The 25802-nt window shown below is 45.5% G+C and overlaps 1 protein-coding gene across 30 annotated transcripts in view; it reads right to left on the bottom strand.

Moving 5' to 3' along the window:
* The window catches only part of LOC127009077 (uncharacterized abhydrolase domain-containing protein DDB_G0269086-like), a 96734-nt gene that overhangs the window by 2891 nt on the left and 68041 nt on the right, over positions 1–25802 (bottom strand). For 10 of the 30 annotated variants that reach the window (XM_050881841.1, XM_050881840.1, XM_050881844.1 and 7 more), the window contains 4 exons: positions 21641–21685; positions 15833–16044; positions 7053–7091; positions 5424–5844 (listed from right to left, as the gene is read on the bottom strand). In XM_050881841.1, coding sequence (XP_050737798.1) covers positions 5424–5844; positions 7053–7091; positions 15833–16044; positions 21641–21685 — 717 coding nt within the window. Of the gene's footprint in view, positions 1–3407; positions 3456–5402; positions 5845–7052; positions 7092–15832; positions 16045–21640; positions 21686–23515; positions 23555–25802 lie in introns of all 30 variants that reach the window. The other 20 variants (XM_050881812.1, XM_050881816.1, XM_050881825.1 and 17 more) reach the window with 12 other exon arrangements.

The following is a 25802-nucleotide window of genomic DNA, read 5'->3' as shown; positions in this document are numbered from 1 at the left end:
ATGGAAGGAAAGAGAAAAAAGGAAAAAAGATGAAGGACAAAATGTTTATGGAAAGGAAGACAGGGCGAGGTGATCATGGAAAAATGGGGCTGTCTTGCTTTTCCTTTTCTTTGATCTTTAATACTGGGGCGAGGCAGTGATGGCTCCCTTTTCTTGTCGAAGGGATTTGACGGAGGAGGAGGAAGGGAAGGAAGGAGGGAGGGAAGGAGAGGTCGGGAGAGAGGGAAGGAAACAGATGGAGGGAGGGAGGAAGGGAGGAATAATTTTGGGGTATTCGATGTAAGAGACCCTTTTCTTTGTAGCATATTCAGCGGGGGGGGGGAGGTGAGGGCTGGTAATGACTGACTGGTTGATTGATTGGCTGTGTGGTCGACTGACTGACTGACTAACTAGCTGGGGGACTGACTGTGTGGCTGACTGACTACCTGACTGATGCTGGTTTTCTGGGTAACTGACTGACTGGTTGGACAACTGACTGACTGACTGAGTAGCTAATTGACTGCCCGACCAGTTGACTGTGTTATTAACTGAGTGGCTGACTGACTGCCTGACTGACTGACTAACTGGGTGACCGAGTGAATGGCTGACTGCCTAAGTGTGTGACTGACTGACTGAGTGGCTTACTGACTAACTGACTGGCTGACTGACTGAGTGGGTAACTAAATGGCTAACTGAGTGGCTGACTGACTGACTGATAGAGTGGCTGACTGACTGAACTGACTGTCTGAGTGGCTAATTGCGGTGTTTACCTTCTAAGCGGTGTTGATGGTGTTGTTTTACTGGTGGTGGTGGTTGTGTTGTGGTGGTGGTGGTGGTGTTGACTGGTATAGAAATTTTCCCCGTACATTACCTATTCTAGTGACGAGTATGAGATGGTATTAGATTTTATTTATTCATTTTCAATCATTATTTACAGTTCCTATCAAGAGATTTCAGCGTAACCAACAGGCTTATGTATTTAGAAAGCCTCTCAACATTTTGTAGTGATTTTCTGTGTAATTATATAGTTTTTTTTCTGTTCCCCATAATGGCCGTGCTTGTGTGTGGAAAATGATTCAGCGTTAATTGAAAAAAGTATGCCATTCTTTCTGAACACTGAGACTCATAAATATTTTTCATTGGAGTTTTACGTCGTTTTTATATGTAGTGATGCTGATTAATCGACGGCCACGGAGATTATTTTTTTATCATCGAGTTTTTTTTTTATGTGCAACCTTGACTAAGTGAGAGCTAAATCACGATGAAAAAGTTTTATTATACTTTTTAGCGAATTATTTATGATTATTTTGTGGAATAAGTTTATGCCTAGGTTTAAAAAGTGGTTGTGAGTTACATAGCTTGGTACCCTGTAAGAACGGACGAGCATCATTATAAACATACGCTCACAATTCCTTGGGCAATACACGACTTAAGATTAAAAGTAAGAGACATATTAAAACTAATTTATACATGTAAGTTGTGGAGTTTTATTTAGAGGAGAATGGTAGTAATGATTTTTATGTTAAACCTTAAACTTAGCGTGCGAGAAGACTTGCTGTTTAGTCTGGTAACGTTTAGTATTCATTATTTACACCGCGTGAGGTTTAGTTCTTAGTCTACGTATTTATGTGAAAGGTTCACCGATTACTTGGGTCAGATCCTTTTACTACAACCTTGTGAGTGTCAGGTTTGGTGTTTAGTTTCGTAGTATTTAGTTCACCAGAGATTATTTGTGTTGTCACCACCTTGCAGGAGTTACCAGTCACGCGTGGAGGACAGTTAGAAACGTCAACTATGGATCACAGTTAACATGGGTCACCACACCATTTATTGTCAGGTCAGAGAGGGGACAGTCACAAGCACATCTCCAAGGTCACTTAGGGCAGCTGTGTAAGTCCAAAACATGAGGTCAGGTCACGGACAGGGCACGGAGAGCACAAAAATGAGTCAACCTTCAAAAACAGCATAGTGACTCCAGACTTTTAAAATTGGTATAGGTTGAAATACATGAAGAGTGTAAAAAGTGCTGAATAGAAAAATGGGTTTGGGTGCGGCGGCTTGTAGGTATGTTTAGTGTAGGAAGAGCTCATGGGAAAAGAGGTTCTGAGAGAGGTGTAGTTGTAGGCAAAAGTAGCGATCCACTTTACTCCTATACTCGCTGTTACTCGGTTGTGTCTTCCCTTACGACAAGTCCCATGAGAAGGAGAGTAAAGGGGGAGTGAGAGAGGGAGAGAGGAGAATCGGGGAATTAATTGAGGGGGGAGGAGGGAAGACTAACAGTGGAGAAAGGGAGATGCGCTGATTAGGAAGGAAGATTAACCATGGAACACGGGAGAGAGGAGAGTCGGGGAATGAACTGATGGGGACGGAGGGAAGACTAATTATACAAAAGAGAAAAGAGAAGAGTGGGAGAATGAACTAATATAGAAAGAGTGAAAAAAAGAGATAGGAAATTCGGGGAAGGATGCTAACTATGTAAAAATGAGCCACAGAGTAACAAGTATAATATAAAGTGGATCTATACTCTTTGCTCGCAACTGTACGTACGCAAGTTTATGTAGAGAAGAAAAAATGTGTTGTAGGGAAGGGTACGTAAGCAAGGACTACGGCACAGTGATAAGGAAGAGACGTACAGAAAATAAACACATAGAATGGGGTTTATAATGCCATAGATCAGAATAAAGGAATAAGAATTTAACTGAACAGGACACTGAAGAAGCAACAAAAAGGTGGACAAATGAAGGGAAAACGGAAAATGAAGATACAAAAGAGAAATATGGATAAGGAAATTTCTTGATGACATAAATAGGAGTAAGGGAGGCAAAACTGAACCCCAAAATAAAGCAGACATTGAATAATTAAAAATGGTGGATTAAGGAAGGTGAAAAAGAAGAAGTAAACTTAAGAAAGGAGTGGAAAATGATCGTAAAAATAAAATCATACATACATATTAAGAGGGAAAGGAAGGTTGACTTGCAAATGCTTGAAAAATAAAAGGAAACTCAAAATAAGGAGCAAAAATATAACGATAATATGATACTTGACTATTGGAGAGGGAAATGAAGAATATAACTTATGAATAGTGTGAAAATTAAATAAATAAAAGAGAAACTAACAGTAATAATAAGGGAGTAATAATAACGAAAAGAAGCTCACCTATGACAGAGGAAAATCATGAGAAACAAAACTTAAAATTGTCGAAAAATAATGGAAAACAAAGGCAAATTTCGGAAAAAAATCAAGAAACGGGATATAAAGTAAAAATCAAGAAAACTAAACTAAAAATGGTTGAAAATAAAGAAAAATCTCGAAAAAAAAACACAAGAAACGGGATAAAGGAAAAATCAAGAAAAACTAAACTAAAAACGGTTGAAAAATAAAGAAAAATAAAGAAAAAACACAAGAAAGGGGAGCAAAACGATACATACCGATGATAGATCCGGGGGAAAGGTGAAGAATTGGCAGCTTTTACTCGGCTAGAATGGAAGCAAAGGGACAAAGCTCACGCGTGCTGTCACTCTATTCGGGGCGTCGAGATGTTAGCCAAAGAAAAGAAACAACTCTCCAAATCAAGGTGGAAGCCAACTGAGTGAGTGAGTGAGTGAAGCTGCCAAAGTAACACTAAACAATAACTCGGTAAACTCAATAAACTCAGTAAAGTAAATTAATGGCAAAATAAAAGCGTAGAAGCTGTACGTGGCTCTGAGATGCTGACAGGTGGCTTATATTATGTCTCTATGCTTGAGTTTATGTGAAAATTATGTGCCTTGTGTCTATCACGGCAGAACAGATTATATACATACTATTTTATATGATTTAGCAGTAGCAACAATCCAGTCTACTCTTGTTTTGAGTATTGTTTATTCTGTATTGTATGAGCTGCCTCTGGTGAATCGCGCCAGAATAGGTTATGCATACTTCATACATTGACTTTGATCTCCAACAGCTACAATAACAACAAAATATCAGTTGGTTTAGGTGTCTGGTCATTTGTCTTGTGCTTTATCACTTCTCTGTGATCTCAGGCCGTCTTGGATGGTACAGCTCGATTCGTTTTGTACTCAACGTAACTGTGTGAGTCGTGCATCGTTTGTACATGATCTCAGGCCGTCTTGTGTAGCGCAGCGACTTACAAAACGAAGAGAATGATCATTAGTCTGTCGTGAGTAGCATAAAGTTTAATGGTAAACTAACTAACTTAATTACTGAAATAAAAAGCCGTTCTACGTGCGGACGAGACACTCTCCCTCCCCTGAGGCAGTCAGGAGTTAAGTATGGGAGCAAAGTTGCCGTTGATGACTGCTCGGCCAGGGCGGGAGGGGAGGCGCCTCGCCGCGGGTTTAAGGTCATGCAAGTTTGGCGTCTAACTGAAAACATTGAATACTTTCAAGAGCTGACTGTGAAGACGTTACAGTGAAGGAAGAGTGTTCAAAGTCAAGTTTGGGACGTTTTTCAGTCAAACTACCAGTTTAGGCGGACAGGCAACGCCCCAGCAGCAACAAAAGCAGGGGACGAGGCGCCCTGCTGAGGCTTTGCCGCGAGTTGAGGGTTGGCAGGGCAGGGCAGGGTAGGGTAGGGTAGGGAAGATGAAGGGACAGAGAGAAAATAAAGACGACGTCGTTGAGCTTGGCGGCGGAGCGGTGAGTGGTGACTGGCGGCCGACTAACCTAGCTGTGGCCCCGCCTCCTGGGCGCCGGCCTCCGCAGCCGCGGCCTCCCCGTCCCAGGCATCCAGCCACCCCGCGTCTTCGTCTAAGGCAGGGCGACGGCGAGGCGCCGAGCCAGGCTCATCCACCTGTTCCACAGGTTCCTCCACCGAGGCTGCCTCCACCTGAGCCTCCACTGGGGGCTCAGGCTTTGGCTCCTCAACCTGGGGCTCCTCCACTGTGGGCTCTGTCTGAGGCTCTTCCATTTGTGGCACCTCAGCTGCTGGCTCTACCGGAGCCTCTTCAACAGCAGACTCAACCGGAGCCTCCTCAACTGCAGACTCTGCCGGAGCCTCTTCAACCGGAGGCTCGGCCGGAGAATCTACTGGTGCCTCTTCGACGGGAGGCTCAGCCGAGGCCTCCTCAGCCGGGGGCTCGGCCGGAGACTCTACCGGAAGCTCCGCCGGCGACTCTTCCGGGGCCACCTCAGCCGGAGGCTCCTCGGCGGGGGGCTCAGCCTGAGGCTCCTCCACTGCAGGAGGCTCCACTCGGGTATCCTTCAGTGGAGGGAGGTCCTCAGGGATGGGCTCCTCCGGCGCGGGCGGCTCCGGCTGGGGCTCCTCGGCTTGAGGTTCCACAGCCTGCTCTGTCTCTTGGGCGGCTGGTGGCTCCTCGGGGACCTGCGGCTCCTGTGGGGGGACCTGTGGGGGGGTCTGGGGGGGGGCCAGCTCAGGCGTCACACACACACCCTCATACACCACCTCAGTCGATGACTCACATTTTTCGGCAGCGGACTCACTTTTCACCTCAGCGGGGGCGGCCTCGGCAGGGGCAGCCTCGGCGGGGGCGGGGGCGGGGGCGGGGGCCTCCTTTTTGTTGCTCTCGGCCTCCAGACGAGCCAGCTCGGCCTCGGCGGCAGCAAGTGCGGCCAACTCGGCCTCCATGGCGGCCTTGGCAGCTGCCTCGCGCTCGGCCTTCCTCTTCTTCTTCTCCTGCCTCTTACGCTCCTTCTCGTCCTCGGCGGCGTCGCCGGTGCCGGCCTCGTCGGTCGTGGCAGAGACAGGGTCCGCCTCTGAGGTGGAGTGGTCGGCGGCGGCGGTGGCGGACGCCGAGGCAGCGTCAGTGGAGGCCTCAGGCACGTCACGCTCCTTGGACTTCTTCTTCTTCCTGCGCTCCTTCTTCTCTTCGCTGACCTCTTCGCTGGTGCCGTCAGTGATGGCCTGTGGGGGAGGGAGGGTGAGCGCTCGGCGTGGAGGAGCGAGACAGAACGCGACTACTGGCTAACATCTATCTCAAGCCCCACTAAGGCTACACTGACTCTGACTTCTGGAATGCTATTTGCTATAAAAACGGACACACTACGCCTTCCATATATAGTGAAGACGACAGACTATCAGAAAACCTCTGAACTCGTATCGCTGACCACCAAAGCTTCGGCTACCACGAAGACACGACCACTATAGCTACGCAACACCCGGGGTCGTCCCTCACGCCAAGGAAGTACGTCACGCAAAGTCGCTGAAGGACAGGGTCAAGGGGAAAGCGCAGCAGTGTGTCACGGCCACTGCCAGGATTGAGGCGGCCCCGGCATCCGGCACCCGGCACCCGAGGAGTTTGAGTCTGTCCTCCCACTCAACGGACGCTTTAATCAAGGTGAAGAAAACTTTGAAGGCAAAGAGGTTATTATAATCTTTACCGACGTGAAGGAAAACTTGTTAACATTTGAAATCATATTTTATAATTAGGCTTTAGTCTTGTCTACCAATCACGAATGTTATTCAGCAGGATTCAGACTCACACACACGCTCACTTATGCGAGATAAAATATCGCAAATCAAGTCTCAGAAATAACAACTTTTAAGCAAGAATCTTGCGGGTGGTGTCGTGCTATCGAAAAAGTCATTTATACACTAAGAAAGGCGGTGTCGTTCGCACCAACAAACATGATGATTGTTGTCTGGAAGTGGTCGAGCGGCCTCTCCCCAGCAGGACCACTGCCAGACAGGGCGCTGCGGAGGTGCCGGTGCCGTGGTCCTCGTGGAAGGGTACACAGGGGTACAAATGGCCAGAACGGGACGGTGCCACTCAGGGACAGACACAACACAGAGCAATAAGAAAGTCAAGTTCTAGGGAAAAAAAAGCCGGCCCAGTGCCCGGGAAAGTTTGCAGCATGGCGGCCGCTGCTTGTTTGCCCTTGCCAAGGGGTCGAGGCCCCAGGATGGACGGCGCAAGGCTGGACGTCCAGTAAAAACATTGACTCATGACAGCATACTTTTACGTGACATTTGTCATTGCCAAATGGGACACCTGAGAGGCGCCACACTCAGTACAAGTCAAGTTTGCGGGACGTCCCGGCCAGCACCGTCCACCCGCCGCGACGCCCCGTCCATGGGGGGGTCGGGGCAGCGTTGGGCGGCGGGCGGCTCACCTTGCGGGCGCTGCTGTCGAACCGCACCCGTCCTGAGTCCTGGGCGGGCAGAGAGTGCTTGTTAGTGGAGGTCACGGGGCGTTACAGCGGAGGGTCGGCGCCCAAAGGAAGCGGTGCTGCCCGCCTCGCTCACCCGCCAGCCAGCAGCCAGTTATCAGGCGCCTTAATTAATCACGTCAGAAGCAAATTTACTCGACTAATAGCGTGGAGTGATTGCCTTCGTATCTGCATGGCCGTGAGTGCAAACAGTTCGCATTTGTTCGCGTGTGACTGCGAGTTTGCATCGAGAGAATGACTTGGGAAACAGGTCTTAGTATTAAGAGTAAGAAAGAAAGCCCGGCCCAGCATCCCTTGTATCACATTATGCTCACAAATGGCATTCATTGGCTTGTGTATCACCATCATCATCTCATGAACACTCACGCAGACAACGCGTGGGGAACAAATGTAAACAAACCTTCCCAGTATTGCCGAGTGAGCGAGCGAGCGAGCAACAGCGGTTCCCTGGGATGCCATTTGGTAGATAAGAGAAGATTATTAAATAATAGCGTTGACAGTTGCCAGGCGTGTGCTTATCCTGGTGGTGGTGGTGGTGGTGGTGGTGGTGTGTGTGAAATAATTTATAATTTTTTGGGCTATGTTTTGAACGCGTTGCGTTAAGTGCTACGCTATGTGAGTTATAGTTTAGTGTACTCGTGGTATTCTGTTGCAGTGTGTTTTGAGCACATTAATATCAAATGGTTGAATGCATTTGAAGAAGCTAAAGGCAACAATAGGAATATAAAGGAGCACATTAGAGCACGATCCAACTCCGTCCCTTCCAGCCTTCAGACTACCAAACTTCTCTAATCGAGTTTCCATCTCACAGATTATCGGATCCCGTGCTGCCGGAGCCGTTTATATTCCTGTTGTTCCTTCACTAGTCACGGCATAAAGAAAGGCGGCCATTATAAACTCATCTGGATGGAAAATTGTTGCTCAGATTCAAAAGAAAGCTGGAATTATGGGGAAAGAAATATAAGAATAATAAGATAATGGCGCCAGGGCTAAAAATAACTTAATAAGAGACTGTGAGAGAGACAGACGGAGGAGGTGGAAAAAAATAGTAATACATAAGGCTGGAAGTAAAGCAAGATTAGTAAATGGTCAGTCAGTGGAGTAGATAAAATAATACATAAAGGAGGAAGGGGTAGTTTCGAGTGCATGGGTGTGAGGTCTGTGGTCAGAGAACGAAGAGGCTGAAGGCGAAGTCAGATTAGTAGGTGGTAGTCAGCGAGGGAAGTGAGCCAAGGAAAAACATGTACGTTGTGAGTGAGTCTATGAGTGTCTGTGACCTTAATTAACAGAGAGAGTGATAACGATAGATAGATAGAGATAGAGAAAGATAAATATATGAAGATAGAGAGATAGATATAGATTGAGATAAAGAAAGATAGATAGATAAACATTGAGAGAGAGAGAGAGAGAGAGAGAGAGAGAGAGAGAGAGAGAGAGAGAGAGAGAGAGAGAGAGAGAGAGAGAGAGAGAGAGAGAGAGAGAGAGAGAGAGAGAGAGAGAGAGAGAGAGAGAGAGAGAGACCCAAGAACTTGACTAAACTTTGTGTGACGTTCTTTACCGTTTCTCACTTTCCTCATTCCCTTCCCTCCCTGCCTCCCTCCTCCCTACCCCCGAGTGTGGCTGTGGCTGTGGCTGAGGTGCCCGCATCGCCCCACTTACTGTATCATCACCGCTACACCGAAGTGGGTCGAGTTCGCCAGTTCGTACGCACCATTCCAACACGTATCAATACCAGTGTAAAAGAAGACTACCCTTAGAAATTGACCCAAGGAATTACCATGAGCTTCTGTCAAAGTCTTTAGAGTTACTCATTATTTTTTTCTTCTTTATTTATTTCAGTTCATTTATTTTGTTGGGTAGTCTTAATTTCCCATCACGCAGCTTCTGTCAAATTATTTATGGTCACTTATTCTCTCTGCAATTCAGTTAATTTTTTGCATTCATTTTCCCCTGATATCAGTACTGTCTGGAATGGCATTTACATACTAACGAACACTCTACACCAAAGATACTTATTTCACCGGTCACACAGTCTTTCACTCCTTTGTTTTGTTGGTAGTAAACTAGAGAAGAAATCACTCTTGCGTCGCATCTAAGGGGCCACTTCGTCACTGCTAAAGGGCTAGGGGGCGAGAGTAGGGGAAGAGAGAGAGATGCAAAGAAGCCTAATTCCCTCTCCACCTTAGCCTCCCACCGCAGACTTAAAGGGCCAACGGGACGGAGATGGATTTAACTTTTACTTTACCTTCCACGCGTGTACCCCTTCTCTTACCGGCACTGGATGTAGCCTATTCGTTAAACATCCTGCATACATGCCAGACCTCCAACCCAAACGAGGCTGCATGTGCTTGATGAATGTTGGGAGGGCTGAATCATACTGGCAATTGTAAGGGAATTGTAAGCCATTAAAATTGAGCTTGGCGTAATAGGTGAGTGTTGGAAAGGGTTGAATCATATAAGGGATTGCAAGCTACACCCCCATTTGAAATTGAGCCGAGCGTGATTGCTGGATGCTGGGAAAGGTTAAATCTTATTGGTGGCTGCCAGGATGTGGAGGGGAGAGGCTTATTTACGAGGTTAACTTTATCAGAGTAATGGTATGGGTGGGGTGGGGTAAGGTAGGAGGAGAAGGGGATGGACTACGTAAGCTTAGGTCAAACACGTGAAGGAATAAGAGAACAAGAAAAACTATCAGAAATCCGCCGGAACACTGCTTAATATTTTCCCCGAGTTTTCCGTTACCATCTCAGCGTCTTGGGTCAGCGGTACTCAGCAAGCCTTGGTCTGGGTAGGATTTTCGAGTTTTCTTCACTATGCGTACAACTAATGTATCAGAGTCGGCAGCATCGTGAGTCATTAGATAAACACATGAACTCCTAAACCTAGCAGATGAATGATGGAGTAACTGGGTCTGGGTGGGTTGAGCGAGTCTTGTTCACATACGTACAAGATTAAGGTATTGAGGTAGTCTGTAGAGTCATCAGCAGCGTGAGTCATAGTCAATAGTGTGTTGTATGGAAAGGGAAATGAATAAATTATCTGAGGACCAAACTAACACACACACACACACACACACACACACACACACACACACGGCCGCAGATCTCCGTATAGCGCATTGGTTACCGCGCTCATTTCACAACCGAGAGGTCCCGGGTTTGATTCCCGGGCGAAGTACTGGCTGGCGATCGCGAGTCCAGCACGTGATCAGACAATGGCGAAGAACACACACACACACACACACACGTTCAGGGGTGAAGGGGAAGTAGGAGGAGGAGGAGGGGGAAAGGGAGGAGGAGGAGGAGGCATTAAACACGCGAAAAGATGCGATTTTAATGACATGATTCGAGGTTTTGTGTGTGTGTTTAGGCTTCAGCGAGTTCACTTATCGATTCTGTATAGGTCAAGCTTATCGGAATCTGCCAGTCGTTAAGTCACGTTCCCTGTGCAATATGATCCTCCTTGTTATTAGAGCTCAGTGTTATATGGCACTGAGGCATCGTGTGTTGAGCCGTCTTTGTGTGTCTATCAAGGTTTTCCAGTATGAGTGGCGATAGGTTACGCTCTTATTTGTTCCTCCATATCTTTTCTTCTTTCCTTCTTTCCCTCCACATCGCTTTCTTTCTCAAGTTAATCGTACTCCTGGATGCGTCACCACCTCACAAGTAGGTTAGGGTTATACCAGACCGCGAGAGGCTTTCACACAGCTCTTAGTACTTTCATGAGGCGTGTAGATGGGTCATGCGAGTTGTGCCTGGACTATAACTGCGTCGTTGTGAGGAGAGTTCCCAAGCTTACGACGTTAATAAGGCTTTTCTTTCACAGGGAGGAGTTCATCACGGCACAACTGATGACAAACGGCAAGGAGTAAGTACTGAAATCTTTGCTTTTATTTCACAGTTAAATTTGGTTGTACTGTTGTCAGGGAGTGTAGCCAGCATGATCGGCTGCATAATATATACAAGAAGGGCTTCTTATGTGCCAAGTTAAATTTGGTTAGTGAGATTTTTATTGTCTTTTGGTATTGTGGAAACAAATCGAGCCTTCGTGAATGTTTTCCATTATGATGGTTTTAAAAGTAGTACATGTTTTCCTTTTATTATTAAGTTTGGTTCTTCAGGTTATCACTACCAGGCAAATCGAGCCATCCTGAGTGTTTTCCAAGATTACGATGGCTTCAAAAGTAATGCATGTGTTTTTTATTATTATTCGGTTTGGTTCCTTAGATTATTGATAGCAAGGCAAATGTCTGGAGTGTTGGCGTTATGAAGGTCTAGTTGCCTTGCCTGATTTACCGCCAGACAATGATTGCTGTGAGTAATAAATATTTTTTATTGCAAGGTTAATTGAAATTGGCCAGCGTGTGATTATCAGGGCAAATTTGTTTGGCCTGTTTGTGTTGTTAGAGGTAATCGAGGCGGCTTGATTTACGGGAGGCAGTGTTGGCTGTGGTCGTGGCTTCCAATCTGTGAAGCTTAGCGTTAGAGCTTCATTAATTTGTTGTGACGCATCGCTCTTGAGTAATAGCAGATTTTTGTTGCCATTTACGGACCGATTGGCTACTTACTATCTAACTAACTAACTACTTACAGTCTCCCTTCTATCCATGTGTAGCCGTCAATATTGGGCGCCCTATTGAATCCTTCCTTTCCTGGCACAACAAACAATACCGAGGTTGATAACAGTGTAGTTCCCATAAGCTGTCATATAGGGACCGACTGGCTGCTTACAGTCTCTCTCATATTTATGTGTATCCCTTATATTAGGCGCTCTATAGTTGAATGTTCACTTCCTGGCATAACACAAATGCCGAGGTTAATAACAATAGAGTTCTCAGAAGCTGTCATGTATGGACTGGCCGCTCAGTCTCGTCCATACTTATATTTAACACTTAATAGCCCACTTATCCCTGTACAGCGGGCGACGCAGTGTTCCGAAATAGCCATCATTCTCCCGGCATGTTCGCAATTAAGGGTTTAAAAATAAATGTTGTGAGCGTGTTTTTCCATTTAGCTGAGCAGCGGCGGCGCCATGTTGCTGATATTACGCGTTTGTTTTTTTGAGCGTAAATGATTCTATTAGGTAATCAGCTCATGGCGTTGTTATCCATGATTTAGTTGACGTGTTGTTTTGCCGTTATTGTTGAGAGAGAGTATGTTTGTTTGTGTGTGTGTGTGTGTGTGTGTGTGTGTGTGTGTGTGTGTGTGTGTGTGTGTGTGTGTGTGTGTATCATTCACCCACGGTCTGATTACGTGCTCACTCACTCTCATCAAACTCTTCCCTCGCCCTTCCCCGTATTACTCTGTGGGTCGTAGTCTGAGGTCGGTACTGTCAGACGCTTCCACTATCAACTATTTCCAAAGGCCGAAGAGGAGATCAGTCGGGTTCTAATGAGTGTGTTTTTAGATTCATGGTACAGAAGAAGGGACAAACTACCACCTAGGTCATATAGCTATCCATGGAAACTCTCAAGACTCCTACGAAAGAAAGCCTTGTCAAATATATGTAACTACTTGGGCACCGAAATCTTTAGGAAAAGGACCCTCAGACACTTCCTCCCCTCATACCAACTATTTTCGAAGGCCGAAAAGGAGATTAGTCGAGTTCTAATGAGTTTTTTTTTTAAGTTCATGGTCCAGAAGAAGGGTCAAACTACCACCTAGGTCATACAGCTATTCATGGAAATGCTCAAAACTCCTACGAAAGCCTTATCAAATATATGTGTACTTGGGTTCCGAAATGTTGCAGAATATGTCCATGATGAGCCCGGCAGTGTATGCGTGAAGGGAAAGGCAGGAAGTGTGAAGATGTTTTAACACAGAGTCTAGGCATACGGCGCTTGAGGCTCAGCATATTAAGGCGGGCATCTACGTGTCTGGAGGTGAAGTTAGTCTTGTTGTGGAGAATTAAGAAGCGCTATTAACTTACCTGCGATTTTTGTTTTGAGTTGTTAGTTTGCATATAGAAAGACCTTGTTCAGAGAGGCGCAACGGGCTGACATCACTTTATCGACTATTTGGAACATCAAAATAGGTTACGATTCTATACGTTTTTGTTATTTAGGGTTGAAAGTATACTTGATTTAGGCGACGCAATAGCACTTGTTTGCTTATAGCATTAATTTATTTATGTTGCGTTTTTATATTAAGCTCAGAGTCTGCCAGTTATAGGTTACATTATTTAAGCTTCTACAAAGGGCAGCGTTTCTTAACCAGGGGCTGAAATGATATGTGTTGGAACCTATTTCTAAAAAGGCGATTAGTGGAGTTCTAAAGTTTTTTTTGGTTCTTGGTACAGAACACACTACCACCAGGGTTATAAAACTACCCATAGAAATCCCCAAAACTCCTACAAAAACTGTGTCAAATATATGTGTTGGACGCCGATATGTTTAAAAATATGGCCCACTGACTCAAGGGATTATGGGTTGCCTACCTATACGTCAATGAAGTGGTGTTGAGACTGGAACAGGTCAAGAAACGCTGGCTGAGTTATTTGTGCAGCCTGAAAAAGGCGTGTGTGTCTATTTAGTGGTGTGGGGAGTTTTTATCAGGTTTAACTTTTCCAGAGCGAGCTAAGACACTGATTGAAGGAGTTATGGGTCGCCTATATCACACTGAAGGGGTGTTGAGAATAGGACAGGTCAAGAAAACGCTGGCTGAGGTATTTACGGAGGCTGAACAGGGGCATTTGTGTCTTTTCAGTGGTGTGGGGCGAGTTTCCATTGGGTTTGACTTTTCCAGAGCAAGCTAAGACACTGACTCAAGGGGTCATGGGCCGCCTAAACTACAGTGCAGGAGAGGTAAGACTGGAAAAGGCTAAGAAACACTGGCTGAGCTATTTACGGAGGCTGAACAGGGCCATGTGTGTCTATTAAGGATGTGGGATGAGTTTCCATTGTGCTTGACTTCTCCAGAGCAAGCTAACACTGATTCAAGGGTTTCTGGGCTGCCTAAACTACAGTGCAGGGGAGGGATAGGTCAAGAAACGCTGCCTGAGTGATTTACGGATGCTAGATAGGGGCGTTTGTGTTTTATTCAGTGTTGGTTTAGTTAGGGCGCTGGTCGGGGGTCGGGGGTCGCTGCGTGGGTGGGTTGGTCTGGCTGTGTGCGTCTCGGGTTCGTATTATCTCCCAGGCTAATGAGGGTAATTAATGAGCTCTCTGCGTTAATTAGTCAAACGGTCAAGTGGCGCGTCTCTTTAGTGTCTGCGTGCTTGCGGGTTTGTCGTCAGCCCTCCCTTCCTCTCTCCCTCCCTTCTTTCCTCCCTTCTTATCCCTCCCTTCCTCTCTCCCTCCCTTCTTAACCCTCCCTTCTTTCCTTTTTTTGTCAGTTTTTGGTTCTGCATCCCATCCCTCCTGCCCCTCCCTTCCTTCCTCCCTTCCTTCCTCCTTTTCTCCCTGCTTGTCCCTCCCTTCTTCTATTCTTTCCTCCTTCTCTTCCTTTTCTTCATCATTCTCTCTTTCTCCTTTTCTTCTTTCATTCTATTTTTCCTCAGTATTTTTAGCCCTCTATTTCTATCTTCCTTCTCTCCATCCTTCCCTCTCTTACTCTTTTTCTTCATGCATCCCTTCCTTCCTCCCTTTGTCCTGCCTCCCTTCCTTTGTTTCTTCCTCCGTTTCACCTCCTCTGCCTTACTCTCTTCTTCATTTTGACCTCCCTCCCTAAATCCTCCCTCTTCTGTACCCTCCCTCCCTTTCTTAATCCCTTCCTTAGATAACTCCTACAAACAACTTATGCACCCACTCCTCCCTCACACCCCCTAAGTCTAGTCCATGACGTGGGTATTGTCTCCCAACTGACCCTTATTTTGACCGTCTAAATCCCCAGCCACGTGCACTCCCCGCTGACGGCCCACACCCTCCCCTCTTAGCTGGGACGACAGCGGCAGACGTCACAACGGCGGACGACATAACGAACGACCTGGATGACGGTACGTTTTTGATGAGGCGAATCGTGTGTTTGTTTAGGCGTCCATTAAGGAAGGCGGGTCTCTGTTTACACGTGAAGACGCCCTATGAGCTACGGACGCTGTGTTTAGGGGGAGGTGATGGCTGTCGGTGTCACGGGTTGGGGGTCATGACCTTAGGAGCTACGGACGCTGTGTTGGAGGGGGTGATGGCTGTCGGTGTCACGGGTTGGGGGTCATGACCTTAGGAGCTACGGACGTTGTGTTGGAGGGGGTGATGGCTGTCGGTGTCACGGGTTGGGGGTCATGACCTTAGGAGTTACGGACGCTGTGTTGGAGGGGGTGATGGCTGTCGGTGTCACGGGTTGGGGGTCATGACCTTAGGAGCTACGGACGCTGTGTTTAGGGGGAGGTGATGGCTGTCGGTGTCACGGGTTGGGGGTCATGACCTTAGGAGGTACGGACGCTGTGTTGGAGGGGGTGATGGCTGTCGGTGTCACGGGTTGGGGGTCATGACCTTAGGAGCTACGGACGCTGTGTTGGAGGGGGAGGTGATGGCTGTCGGTGTCACGGTGTGGGGGTCATTACGCTACGGACGCTTGTGTTTAAGGGGGAGGTGATGACTAGAGGCGTCACGTTTAGGGCTGGTGGTGACCCTTTATAGTCTAGGGACCCGTGTGTTTTAAGGGGAAAGATGACTGTAGTTGTCACGTTGTGGGGTCATGACGGACTCTAAGAGAAGGGTGTTATGGAGACTAAGCCTTGTCAGCCTGTCCATGCGTAGAGCGGCTGGATCCCCCGACGGGCCGAAGTACCTTTTCGCTGTCCCCGAAGTAGTAATAATCACGCACCTTCTCAGCCACATAATCCTTCTTTCGGTTGGTGTAACCATAGGTAGAGAAGAATGAAGAACCAGTCTCTACCTTGGAGTACGGCTTCTTGTCCGAGGGGCCGCCGAAGACAGTGTCGGGCTCCTCCCACTTGCTGGCCGAGAACTTGGAGGAGCGGTACGAGGTCTCTGGCATCACTGCAGACACAAGGCCCGTTAGTCTATGTAGGAGGGCTCGCTCAGCAGGGTAAGGGGGCGTCTGCCTGTTCGCTCGCTCCACTCATTCCAGTTAGCACTCATGTCTCGGGATGGACTTACTCTGGATATTATTACTGAGCTGAGAAATGAATAGTGAACTAGTGTCAAATTGGATGGTTTGATTAGAAATTACTTAGATTTGATCAGATTCAAAATTCTTTGCTTAATATTTTCTACGGTAAAGAAGACAAACCGAAAAACCGATAAAAATCCTCGCTTGTGGGAAGACACTAGACACTTAAAAGGCACTATCAGTTTAGTAGTTATAGGTGTCGTGGGGATTCCTCCTTGGAAGAACTTAAGTCATAGGAAGGCTGTTTTAGAGTTTACCAGTGAAGGATGAGAGCGAAAATATTGATCAAATTTTGCATTAAGAAATTGAACACCGCAGAAATGAAGCAAAATTTGACAGGATTAATTCCTTACCAAACCGCAGCTAATTTTTTTCATATTATTTTTTCCCTCTATGAGCGCTAACTGGAAGGGTGAGAGCGAACCAGCAGACTCCCCCTGTACGCGAAGCTGCCCTACACCTGCCTGGGCCTGGACACACCCACCCCCCAGCTGGCCTAGGTATACCCCGCCTTACCTCTCAGGCTGATTCCTCGTGACACCCTAACCAAAGGGAAAGAATATAATATCCTCAATAGTTATATTAATTAACTCATCATTTCTTTATCTACCGTGGTATCCTGAGCCTGGCTGTCCCTAGGTGCCCTTAATTAGAAGCGACAGACAGGCCTTGGATGAAGCAGAGCGTTGACTTGTTCCACAGCGCGATGCAAAGATCTCCGAAATTGCCTGTTCAGTTTTTCTTTGTTTTGGCAAAAGTCAGGCAAACTATCCAAGGCTCCCCACATCGACTTTCGTTCAATTTACTTAATAATGTAAATATGTAAGGCACTAAATATATATAGGGATGCATTCCACACATTTCTATCTACATGATACCTATATATACTAGTGCCGTACATCACAAACAGTTAACAAATATACAGTACAGTGGTTAGCATCTCCAGTTCATAATTGAAATATCCCGAGTTTGATTCCCAGGCGGAGTGGACACATATGGGAGGTGGCCATACACTTGTGACCTGTCCACCCATCAGGAAGTGTGCGCCCAGTGTCCGCCGGAGGTTGTGTGCCGCCCCGGGAGAGCAGTCCAACCCTTGCCTTCTGTGTATAGTTTGCCTGATTTGGAACGAGTAGTGAGCAGGCAACTTTACGGAGGCCTCCACACCTTTATTTTTGTACTTTTTTTTACATCAGTGGAAGCAGCGAAAGGGCATAACAAACAAACACAAGCGCTGCTACAGTAAAAAAGTAATGAGCGGCCAGAAGAGGGATCAATCAGTTTCAGCTGGAGAGTTGTCTTGATACCCTCGTCGCTCTGCTTCATCCGGAGGCTCACTGACGCCTGGCATTAACCCTCTGCAAGCTCTTTAGATCAAGTTATGGAAGTATTGAGGCAGGAAGTAACTTGATCATATTGAAAGGTAAAAAAAGCTAAACAGATTACTTATTGCATGATTGAAAACTTTACCACTGAACTACTGAGCTTTGTGATACTGCAAGATGAAGAACATAATAGGCCTATGAACTTTGTATTACAGGAAGGGGAGGAGCATTATAGGCCTACGAACTTTCTAATACTGGAAGGGGAAGAACATTATGGGCTTACTTACCTGGCTGGGAGCGGCACCCACCAACCCCTCCCTAAAAAAAGACCGCCACCCAGCTGACGAGACCCAAACGTAAAAAAAAGTCCCCCAGATCGTACGCATCTCCCCAATTAGCACGCATAGCAAAAAACAAATCCACTATGGGAATAAAATAATTAAATGAGGCATAGAAAAAATAGTTGTCAAAATCAAGACTGACAGACATTCTTGATTTTGATCGTTTTTTTTTTTATGCCAGAGATTATTTTTTCCATGGTTTCTTTCTTTTCCCTATATGTGCGTACTAACAGGAATGGTGCGTACGGATTAGCGAAGCCACCGTGTTTACATTGCCTGGGTTCGCCGCCTGGGACCCGCTGCCTCGCTCACTCCATCAGTATTAATTAAATGGAAGAAAAAAATAGCTACAGGGCACGAGATAAGTGAAATTGGTTTGACAGAGCCCGAAATAATTACTCTCCATCAGTATCAGTTAAAGAGAAGGAAAAGACAATAACAGAGCTTACAGAGCCAATGGGACGGAGATGATCACCGAGGCCACGCGCAGCTGTAGCGTGTGACCCCAACTTTACTTACTTACATACAACGAGATAAGAGAAAAAAGGCATTTGCTGCAGCCCGGAAATACTTACACTCCATCAGTATCAATTAAATGTTAGATAAAAAGACTAGCAACAGAGCTCAACGAGATAAGAGAAAAAAGGCATTTGCTGCAGCCCGGAAATAATTACACATTCCTCCAGAGAGTAAATTAAAATGTTTATTAGTCAGGACGCGAATATTTCCGGATTAATTAAAGTCCCCGGCGGCGATCCTTCCCGGGCGGCGTATTCCCCATCTCTCTACTTGTATGTGGGGACCATTCTTGAACAGGCCAGGATACGTTAGGTTAAGTTAGGTAAGGATAGGTTAGGTAAGGTTTAGTTAAAGTCCTATGTAAGGTAATTTCGAATGGGAATGACAATGAGAGTATTTTCCTGAACACCCCGTCGTTATTTTCGGGGCAACAGGGACCATTCACATACCCGTAGAGAGGCGGGTAATTTGCTTCCCTGGCGAGGCTGCTAGGTGAGTGGTGCCCCGCCAGGTGGTGTGTGCGTGTTAGTTCATTAGTGTTTGTTTCTCCTTAATGAAATAGTGTCAGTCGGGTGAGTGCTGGCGATCCAATTAGTTACTTACGTGATTTTGTTTTTCTTTTGTGTGTTTGTTTCTTAGATACGCTTGTTGAGGCATGCAAAGGGGACAGAAAATAAGAGGAGGAGGAGGAGGAGGAGAAGGGGAGGGGAGGAGAAAAAGGAAGAGAAACAGAACAGGGTAGGAAAAGTGTGTCTGAAAATTTGTATGTGAGATTTGATGTGTGTGTGTGTGTGTGTGTGTGTGTGTACGTGGGGGGTATATGTGTTCGCGTTGCTCAAAAGTACACATAAGCATTATAATACACACACACACACACACACACACACACACACACACACAAGCAAGGTCGATTCTTTAAATGACGGTACCCTCCCCTCTCCCTCCTCTCTCCCTCCCTCCCCTCTCTCCCTCCATTTTCTTTCATTTCTCTCCCGCTTGTCATTCCCCTCTCCTCTTTCTCTCTCTCCTTTTCATCCTGCTCCTCTATTCCTCTCTCTTCCTCTCCATCCCATTCTCTCTCCCTCCAACTTCTTTTGTCTGCTTTTCACTTCTTTCCTCCTGTTTCTCTCTTCCTCTTCTTCACTCCTCTCTCCTCCCCTCCTCACTCCCAGACAAACACCTAAGGAGCGGTTTTAGGGTCGTATTTTACATTTCGTCGACCAAGTTCACATATTTGACATGGCTTTCGTAGGAGCTGTAGGCCTTTCCAGGGGTAGTTTTATGACCCTGGTGGTAGTTTGACCCTTCTTCTGTGCCATGAACCTTAAAAAACGCTCATGAAAACCCGATTGATCCCCTCTTTGACCTTTAGAAATAGTTGATGTGAGAAGCGATGGTGTCTTAAAATACAGCCCTTAGTCTGTATTATAAACGAGGAAGTTATAAATAATAGCTTGATGTTTTCCTCCTGTCTGCTCTGCCTCCCCTCTTCCATCTTACTATACATACGATTTTTTTTAATTCTAGTTCTTGGTTGTCATAGTAACGCGGAAGGGTGACCTCCTCCTCCTCTTCTTCATCATCTTTTTTCTCCTCCTCCTCCTCCTCCTCTACTCCTCCTCAGCCTCAGCCTCAGACAAGACAGACTGCCGGCGCCCACGACCTGCCTGATCACGTCTCCCATCACCTTCCTCTCATCAACGGCGCCATTCCTCCTCCTCCTCCTCTACACTGTTTGCCCTTCCATGTTTCCTCTTCTACCACTCATTTCCTGCTCTTTCTGCTCCACTCAATCCTCTTTATTAGGTTTTTCTTATCAGGCTTTGGTTCAAGTACATTTTTATTACACTCGAGTCCAAGTACAATTACATTACGAGACGACACAAGGCCACTTCCACCATCTCCCCTTCCCTTGTCGCCCTCTGTCCCTTTCCCCCCCTCTCATTCTCCCTCTACTCCTCTTTGTCCTCATCAATTTTCATCATTTCTCCTTTATTCATTTTTCAGCCTTCATTTCATTGTCTTTAATTCTCTTGTTATATATTAGCCTACTCTCTCACTCTTTATTCTTTCCTCGTTCTCCTTCTCTGTTTTCATCGTCCTATTTCTCCTTTGTCTAATTTTCAGCTTCTCCTTATTCTCATTCTCTTGCTATTCTCATTCTCTTGCTCTTCTTTTACCTACCCCCTTATCCTTCATCCTTTCGTCCCTCTCCTTCTCTGCTTTCATCGTCCTTTTTGTCTTTATTGATCTTTCAACCTCCAATTCTTCTCATTCTCTTCCTATAATCTTTCTCAGGCTATTCCTTCGCTTACCCCTTACCCTTCATACTTTCCTCCCTCTCTTTCTCTGTCTCTCTCATACCATCTCGTTCTTATAATTCATCTACTCAAGCCAGTGTGTATAAAGTGTATTGTATTGCCTCGTATGGGTAAGCAGATTTTGTTGACTTGAGCCACTCAGAGTAAAATGTTATACGATTAGGAAGTGTTGTTTTAAGGGGCTATATTTGATTGGTTTATTTTTATTTTTATTGCTTGGTAGAGAAATGCTGTACGTGTTTGTGGGGTAGGGGGTGGGGGGTGCGATCTTCGTGTGTGTGTTGGGGGGGGGGGGGGTCTGTGTGTGTGTGTGTGTGTGTGTGTGTGTGTGTGTGTGATGGAGGAAGGAGACGAGAGACTTGAAACACACAATTATACAAACAGTTGATAGCACAAGCCCAAGCCAGGAAACTACAAAGCTACTGAACAACAAACAACACACACGCACACAAGCACACAACACCCTAGACAACATGCAACACACAAAGAACTCCCGAGAAACACACATACCCTCAAATCATTCCTCCCATGCAAACATTTAATCATCACAACAACAACATCAAGAACAACAGCGACAAAGACGACAACACAAGACAACATGACGAGAAAATCCAGCCATAAAATCACATCCTTTTTTTAGCCCACAAGATGCTATAGACCATTAGCCCCACACCATTACATTACAGCCACACATTTGAGGGTTAAACAAAGCTGTGTAGGGCTATAAGTAATGGCAAGTTCCGGAGCCTTGGCATAGCATCTAAAACCACAGTATGCTCTAGCCACGTAGCCCATAACATTACGCTATAGCCTACACGTTGAGGGTTAGTCGTGGTGTGTTGGGCTATAGGTAATATTAAGGTAATGGGCTGCCGTGACGAGCAACTGGGTTAGGTTGGGTATGGTGGTTCAGGGGGATGCAGAGATAGCGTTGAACACCCTTTGGCTAGTACAGACCCGACAAAGGCTCTGTAGGAATGTATTGTTTTGGCTTCCAGTAATCTGTAAACACCAAGGACATGGGAATGAGCGACGGAGGAAGGGAATGAGAGAGGGCAGAAAGCGAGGGGGGAGGGGATGGATAAGGTGAGTGAGGTTGATTTGGGAAGAAAGAAAGAAGGAAGGAAGGAAGGGGAGGAGAGGAAAAGAATGATAGCAGATAAGGGAATGAGACTAGGAAGAAAATGAAGAAAGGAAGGAAGCGAGAGAGGGAGGGTTGTGAAGGAGGTAATATGGAAAGTAAGAAAGACGGAAGGAAGGGATGATGCGCTAAAGAGAGAAAGAAGGGGAGGGAATGAGAGGCAAGGAAGGGAATGAAAGAGAAGGAATAAGGAATGAGAAAGGGGGGAAGTAATGAAGGAAAGGGAATGAAAATGGAAAAAAAAACAGGAAATCGATTTTGATACTAATGCAACACACGTATACACCCACTAAAGGAAATTTCACAACATAATGGAATAACAACTACTGCAATACATAAATAAAACAGTGACTAAGGAAGTAAAGTCATCTATTATCTAACTAAATATCTGGAATGCCTATAAAGCTAATCACTCCTGAAGCGAACGTCATTGAGACAGAGAATTGGGGAGCCAGTTCCACAGGATTGGCTAGTAAGCTCCGGGTTCCCACAGTGTACCTTCCCCAGGTTTTCCAAGGTACCCATTTATCGACCATCCCGAAAGGACTACACAGGCCGGGATTTGAACCCAGTCCCGCAGATTCAAAGTTAAGAACGCTAACCATTGCACCACTGATTCACTTGTGGAGTGTATAAGAGTGTATAATTTGTTTTGGGAGCTTAAAATGCCACTGTGGAGCTGGCTCTTTAAGATCGGAAGGCTTTACGCTTGACCTCACTCAAGCAAACAGCAATCATCATTTTCCAGGGAAGAAAACATGAATGCATCTTTGTTGAGAGGTCCTGATTATACCCTAAGTGTTCAAACAAGTATGTAGAGGCACTGAAAGAATTAACATAGAGAGAGGGAGAAATAATCTTAACAAATGGCAAGGGTTTTAGTAGGCCAGGAGGAGAAACACGGGGGAAAGGTATCAACTAAAGGAAGAAGAAAATAAGGTAATAGTAAGGCTAATTTTCAGCTAGGTCAAGCAAACAGAATAAAAATATCAAAATAACTTTTCAGATCAAATAAGTTTCTTTTAACTAATTTAAATCAAAGAGAAGGACACAAAAGCTGTGTCAAGACTGACTGTCAACTAAGACAAACAAAGACAGGAACAGAAAAGTAAAGTCGAAGCTAAATTCTATTCATCAAAGCTAATTCAAAGATATTTCAGGTAAAAAAAAAGAGCAAATCATCTCCGTCAAAGTAATTTTTCAGCTAAGTCAAACAGGAAAACAATAAACGCTAATATATTCAAGCTAACTCAAACAGAAAACAACTCACGTCAATCTCCTTCTCAGTTAAGTCAAACAGGAAAACAATAAACGCTAATATATTCAAGCTAACTCAAACAGAAAACAACTCACGTCAATCTCCTTCTCAGTTAAGTCAAACAGGAAAACAATAAACGCTAATATATTCAAGCTAACTCAAACAGAAAACAAATCACGTCAATCTCCTCAGTTAAGTCAAACCAACATAATATTTCAGTCGTGGCTTTGGTAACATAATCTCCGTCTGAGTCACACAGGAAAATAAAGTAAACGCTAGAATATTTGATCAAACTCGAACAGAAACACAAGGCACGTCAATCTCCTTTCTAGCTAAGTCAAACCAGAGGAATATCTCGGTCGAAGGTACAATAACATAATCTCTGTCTACGTCAAACAAAGGTAAAGCAAAAAAGCAAACCAAGGCGACTAACCATATCCAGTAGAGTCATACAAGCGAGTCTTAGGGTAATCTGGAAGGCAGGAGGAACAAAATAAAGGATGAATAACACAGGGATAAGAAGCCAAGAGCCAACCTTTGCTTTCTCTGGTGAAGGGAGAGAAAACTGAGGTAAATAAAGGAGAAAAGGGTCCAGGCCTGCTTAAAGAAAAGGAACACACACTTAACATAGTAAAATATCAAGTAAATAAAGAGAAAATATAATGAGGAAGGGGCGGGATGGCGAGTGGGAGAAAGACACAACGGAAATAATAATAATAATAATAATAATAATAATAATAATAATAATAATAATAAAATACAATAAAGCTGATAAAATAAAGCGTTCTGAGACGGATGCTGGTAAGAATGCTTCACACGGGGACTTCTAAAGCTGGATCGAGGTGGAGGAGAGCGATGTACCTGCCAGACTTTCCCTGAACCAATCTTTTATTCTTTTTTTTATCTTGAAGTCAATGTTGTTACTCTGCATGACAGGTTACCACAGCTCTGTTTACTCCGGGAAGAGAGCCTGAGAGGTATAGCATTTTCCTCTGCCTAGAAGTAGCGTAGAAGTCCCCATTTGTCTCAGAACTTACTTATTCCGGGAAAAATAAAAGTGTGTGGGTTAGGAAACATTGCCTGATCATGGAATAGCGAGGGAACACAGGTGAAACAGGTCTAATGCTGAGTCCACCTGCCTCTATTACCGCGGAGGCGAGGGACGGGGCGAGGAGCGGGAGCAGCAACGAGCAGATAACACGCGGATTGCAGCAAAAGGCGGGGCGGGGCGGGGCGGGGCGAACTAGCGGTGTGGGCCAAGCCGGGGTTGACGATGCGGGTCGAGGCGGGCGGGTAGGCGAGCGGGGAATGGAAGGGAAGGGAAGGAAAGGGAAGAGGTGGCAGCGGAAGAGATAGGAGGGGAAGGGGAGGGAAGGGAGGGCATGGGAAGGGAAGGAAAAGGAAGACAAGGGGTGGGAAGGGAAGGAAAAGGACGGAAAGGAAAGAAAAGGGGAGAGAATGCAAGGGAAGGCAATGGAAGGAAAGGCAAGCGAAGGGACGGGAAGGGAAGGCAAGAGAAGGGAAGGGAGGGGATGGGAAGGGAAACCGAGCCAGATGCAAGCGAAGGGGAGGGAGGAAGGGAGGGACGATATAGCGAGATTGTGGGTCTCTTTCTATGCTAATTTTCTCGTGTGTGATTGTGTTTGCTGAGAGAAGTAAATTAAAGAAAAGAAGCAAAAAGAAAAATCGTGAATCATGCGCTTGGAAGACCGATAAGAGTTACAATATATCAACCTCACACTGTCGCGTACCTCTGGCGTGCAGTAACTTAATATTTCACGGAGCGCCGATGACTTTACCGAAAAAAAAGTCAGTTTCCGTAAATACGAGGAACAGAATAAAAAGAAGATATTAACCACAAGCAGACCAGAGACAAAAACAAAATGCACATAAAGACAGAAAGATGAACCCATAAAACGACAGAAACTCCGACAAACAGACAGACAAGAAAACGGACCCCTGGACATGCCCGAGACAGTCATGGTGTAGCAAGTTGATGGGAGCACACAATCTTGCAGACACGAAATTAAGCGAAATGTGAATAATGAAAGAAAAACGAACCCATAAACCGACAAAAAACCCGACTGGCAGACAGACAGACAGAAAAACATACCCTGGACAGACCCTAGATAATCATAGGCAGCAAGTTGATGGGAACAGACAATCTTGCAGGCACAGACAGACAAACAGACAGACAATAAAACAGACCCTGGACAAGCCCGAGGTACAGTAATAGGAATGGACAATCTCGCAGACACAGACAGACAAACAGACAGACAATAAAACAGACCCTGGACAAGCCCGAGGTACAGTAATAGGAATGGACAATCTCGCAGACATAGACAGAACTGAAGACATACTTACTTTGCACCAGACCAGAGCAGGACAGCTCCCTACACTCTTCCCTCTCAGGCCTAACCGATGACATGGAGAGCAATCGAATCCTCTTATCGGAAGATTTGAACCTCTTAGAGTTTTGAGTGTGTATAAATATTTCTTTCGACGATGATGTGGTATGTTGTTATCTCCTTTTTCTTTCTCTTTTATTTTTGGGGTTTGTAGAGCTTATCTTGACACTAAAATTATAAAGTTCGTGTTCTTTCCCTTATATTTTTTTGCTTTGTTTTGTTTTCTAGAGATTATCTTAACACTAAACCCGTATAGAAGGATTTGAACACTATTTTTTTACTAGGCTTGCTTTAATATCCTCTTGACGTTAG

This window comes from Eriocheir sinensis, chromosome 39 (assembly GCF_024679095.1).
Source record: "Eriocheir sinensis breed Jianghai 21 chromosome 39, ASM2467909v1, whole genome shotgun sequence".
NCBI lineage: Eukaryota > Metazoa > Arthropoda > Malacostraca > Decapoda > Varunidae > Eriocheir > Eriocheir sinensis.
This window is presented reverse-complemented; position numbering and strand designations above follow the sequence as displayed.